Source organism: Sceloporus occidentalis, unplaced genomic scaffold (genome assembly GCF_023333645.1).
Source record: "Sceloporus occidentalis isolate IW3139 unplaced genomic scaffold, rSceOcc1.0.p SCAF_2, whole genome shotgun sequence".
NCBI lineage: Eukaryota > Metazoa > Chordata > Lepidosauria > Squamata > Phrynosomatidae > Sceloporus > Sceloporus occidentalis.
The window spans coordinates 125105309-125109968 of NW_028316982.1; the positions used below are offsets into that span (position 1 = coordinate 125105309).

Consider the following 4660-nt stretch of genomic DNA (forward strand, 5'->3'; position numbering starts at 1 on the left):
ATTAGGAAGGGCAGCTATGAAAGAACTAGACAAAATCTTAAAGGGTAAAACATACAACTGAGCACTAAAGTTAGAATCATCCAATCCACTACATTCCACATCACCATGTACAGACTGGAAAGAGATCTTGTAGCACCTTTGAGGCCAACTGAATGATCTACAAGTACTACAAGGTCTCTTTGCATAATGATTTTACAGACTAACATGGGTATATCTTTGAGCTCTTCCACCATGTACAGGTAGAATTCAAAGATATAACCATGTTAGTCTGTGGAATCAGTATGTAGAGAGATCTTGTAGCATATTTGAGACTAACTGAAAGAAAGAAGGTGGCAGCAGCAGCTTTTGCAGACTTAAGTCTCTTTCCTTAGATGCAAATGCATCTGAAGAAGTAGACTGAAATCTACAAATGCTCATGCCAATTTATTTATTTCAGTTAGTATCAAAAGTGCTACAAGATCTCTGTGCAAAACATGTACAGATATGAGAGCTAGACACTTAAGAAAAGAAGATAGGAAGAAAATCCATTCATTTGAGAGGTGATGCTGGAGAAGAGTGCTGAGGATCCCATGGGCAGCCAAAAAGACAAACAAATGGGTCCTAGAACAGATCAAGCCTGAAATCTCCCTGGAAGCCAAGATGACAAAGCTGAGGCTGTCCTACTTTGGTCACATCATGAGAAGTCGCGACTCAATGGAAAAGAGAATTATGCTGGGAAAGTTGGGAGGTAATACAAGAAAGGCAGAACCGACACCAAATAGCTAGACTCAATCAGGAAGGTCAGGGGACTGAATCTGCTGGACCTCTGCAGAGCAGTAGAGGGCAGAGGGTCTTGGAGATGTCTCATCCATAGGGTTCACATTAGTCAGGGTCGACTCCAGAACAGTTAACACACATACACACCATGTGTGACCAATAAGGCACCATCAAGTAGGTCTTCTACAGTTCCTTCAATATCTACACCATTTCATGGGAGATTTCATAAGCTGTGAATTCAGGGCCCAAACAGACAGGCCAAAATAAAGCGGCTTTGGGTCACTTTGGAGGTATGCTGTTTAATTGACACAGGCATCTTAAGAGACCAGAAGCTGCGTCAAAGCTGCCCTCCAGTCCTTAGGACTGGAATGTGGCTTTAGGGCAGTTTCTGGCCTCTTAGGACACATGCATCAATTAAATAGCATACCTCCAAAGCAGCTTTATTTTGGCCTGTCTGTTAGGGCCCTCACTGAAGCCAAAGACAATTAAGAAAGAAAGCCAGTCCCATGTTGAAAGTCCATTTGTTTGGTATCAATATCAGCACTTTCTTCACGGACACAACATGGTTCTCCCCCCGCCCCGTCCCATAAAAGACATCTTAGGCCACTTTTTAATGTGGAGTAGGGCTAAATTAAGCTAAGAATTTATCCCATGCTGGGACTCCTTCTATATGTGCAATCAAACGATTTTGAATTTGAATTGACATTCTCACATATGTCTGTTCCTAATTTCCACTCCACTAAATGCATCTGAGGAAGTAAACTGAAGTCTAGGAAAGCTCATGCTGCCAAGTTCTTTCTTTCAGTGAGTCTCAAAGGTGCTACAAGATCATCATCATGTTTATAATTATTATATCCACCTGCATCTGAGGTCTCAAAGGTGCTACAGGAGCTCTCTCTACATTATTATTATTATTATTATCATTATTATTATATCCAACTGCATCTGAGCAAGTAGACTTTATTCTATGAAAGCTCATGTTGCCGTTCTTTCTTTCAGTGAGTCTCAAAGGTGACACAAGATCTCTCTAGAGACTCTCTCCAGAAGCTGTTGGACTGTGACTCCCATCAGCCTGAGCCAGCATAGCTAATGGTGAAAAGGGATACTATGGGCAATCCAATTTCATGGGGGTGGGTGGATTTACAGGTTGCTTTATTTCCACCTTGCTTTATTTGTGTTCCTGTGATGAGAACCTCTTAACATTGTATTAAACTTGAACATTAACCTTAATAATATTAATTAATTAATTAATTAATTAATTTATATACCGCTATTCCAAAGATCATAGCGGTGAATAGCAAGTAAGCTAATTATCAAGTAAGCTAATTTGCCCCCAACAGTCTGGGTACTCATTTTAGCGACCTCGGAAGGATGCAAGCCTGAGTCGAGCTTGGGCCCTTTGCTGGTCTTGAACTCGCAACCTTGTGGTTTCGAGTGAATGGCTGCAGTACACACAGACACAGAAAGCAAGCGGCTTACATGTGTGTGTGTGTGTGTGTGTGGCTTTTAAGGTTAACCTCCAAGTTTAATACACAATTAAGAGGTTCTCATCACAGGAACAGAAATAAAGCAAGGTGGGAAAGCAATCTGTAACACACACCCATGAAGTTGGATTGCCCTTAGTATCCCTTTTCACCACAGCTTTGCTGGCTCAGACTGATGGGAGTTGCAGTCCAACAGCTTCTGGAGAGAGATCTTGTGTCACCTTTGAGACTCAGTGAAAGAAAGAACTTGGCAGCATGAGCCTCTCCTTTATTCTGGCACTGAGGTGAACGGAGCTCCTTCAGCTCAACAGCCACTTTCCATTCCCATTGTGCCCTATGTTATCCTCCTCAGACCCACCCGTCCGCATGGCAGAACTGATCCGGTTTGACACAGCTTCAGCGGCCATGGCTGAATGCTATGGAATCCTGGGAAGCCTAGTTCATTGTGGCACCAGAGGAGGCCCCTTCTCCTGCTGCTGCTGCTGCTGGTGCCCGCCAGGGCTTTGGTGCCCTTACCCTGGAGATGGTGAGAGGCTGGTCGAAGTCCTTGCCCCCAACCAGGCGGAAGCCCCACGGCCCCGGGCCCTGGAGGGCGACGCGGTGGCTCCTGCTGCTGCTCATGCTGCAGGGCGGATGCACGCCTCCAGCCCTGGCCAGCCACCCCCAGACCCGGCTCTAGCCCTGGCCCTGCCCCCTCCGGGGAGGGGAGGAAGGCGGCGGCCTCCCTTGTCCCTTCAGGGCTGGGCCTCATTAAGGGGAAGGCCCTCTCTCTCCTCCTCGCAGAAGTGGAAGCCTTCTTGGCGCCTGTTTCCACAGCCCTCTCCTCCCCTCCCTGTCTGTCCCTGCCCCATCTCTGCAGTGTGGATGCAGCCATAGAAGAGCTGGAAGGGACCCCCAAGGGCCATCCAGTCCAACCCCATTCTGCCAGGCGGGAATACACCACCAAAGCCCCCCCCCCTCCTCTGACAAAGGCCCACCCAGCCTCTGTTTAAAGACACTCCACTTAGGGCCAAGACAGACGGCAGAAATAATCCGTCTTGAGACCGCTTTATCTGCCCTGGCTCAGTGCTAGGGGTTTAAGAGAACTGTAGTTTGTTGTGGTACCACAGCTCTCTGACAGAGAGGGCTCGATGCCTCACAAAACTACAGTTCCCAGAATTCCCTAGCATTGAGTCAGGGCAGTGAAAGCGGGCTCAAGGTGGATTATTTCTGCAGTCTTGTCTTGGCCCTCAATAACCCAAAACACACTGCAGAATAGTCCAGTCTGAAACCGCCTTTAAGTGCCAGGGCTCAATGTTAGGCGAATCTGGGAACTTAGGCCTGTTACATACTGCCAAAATAAAGCTGCTTGGGGTCTCTTTGGAGGTATGCTATTTAAATGATGCATGGGTCCTAAGAGTCTGGAGGTCGCGCCAAAGCCACACTCCATTCCTAAGCACTGGAGTGCAGCTTTGGTGCAGCTTCCAGATTCTTAGGACCCATGCATCATTTAAACAGCATACCTCCAAAGAGACCCCAAGCCGCTTTATTTTGGCTGTCTGTAACAGGCCTTAGTTTTGTAAGACATTCAGCCTTCTTTGTCGGAGAGCTCTGGTGCCACAATAAACTACAATTCCCAGGATTCCCTAGTACTGAGCCAGGGCAATTAAAGCGGTCTCAAACTGGATTATTTCTGCAGTGTGTTGTAGACCTCACTCACTATAGGAACACACAATGCAGCAGGCCTGTGTAACACATGGCCCAGGGGCCCCACATGTGGCCCACCAAAGGATTTTGGGTGACCTGCAAGGATGTGGAATGACTTCAAGGCTGAGGAGGAAGAGGAAGGGCAAACACTTCCCCCTCAAGGTTCCTCTGCTTCCTGGCTTTCTCCCAAAGGTGGCAGAGGAGGAGGAGGAGGAGGATAGGCCCTGCAAGGCTTCTCCACTGCTTGGAGGAAAAGGACAGGCAGCGGAGGAGGAGGAGGAGGGAATAAATATTAGTAATATTAATAATCAAAACTTATCTGTGCCCCAAATAAATTTAGTCCATTTTAATTCTGGCCCTAATGCCAAGTTGTGCAGGTCTGCAATACAGAGATAGCTAGAAGTTATTTGTGCATACACAATACAAAATTTTTCAACTCACAAACTACTGTATTTTCCTTTTTTAAAAAAAGAGAACCAGAACCACCTTGCACTGGCAATAACATTTTGAACTATTATCCCTACAGCCCCAGGAAAAGAGGGCTGACTCCTAGTTACTGATTTGTAAAAATGATGTAACAGAAAACCCAAAACAGTCCCTCCCCAGTTTTTCAGCAAATATGCTATTCATGATAGCTGTGTTGGCCATTTAAAAAATGCAAACAAAAATCTACCAATAAGTGATACCTTTATTGACCAACCAAAATGCACAATATAGAAGTTGCAAGCTTTCAT

General features: G+C 46.2%; 1 protein-coding gene across 3 annotated transcripts in view; it reads right to left on the reverse strand.

The window, feature by feature from the left end:
* Positions 1-2940, reverse strand: part of LOC149318983 (PDZ and LIM domain protein 1-like) — a 37986-nt gene extending 35046 nt beyond the window's left edge. Inside the window, exon 1 of one of the 3 annotated variants that reach the window (XM_089510864.1) lies at positions 2757-2940. In XM_089510864.1, coding sequence (XP_089366990.1) covers positions 2757-2861 — 105 coding nt within the window. In that variant the 5' untranslated portion in view covers positions 2862-2940. The remainder of the gene's footprint in view (positions 1-2756) is intronic. The other 2 variants (XM_089510865.1, XM_089510866.1) reach the window with 2 other exon arrangements.
* Positions 2941-4660: the final 1720 nt, after the last annotated feature.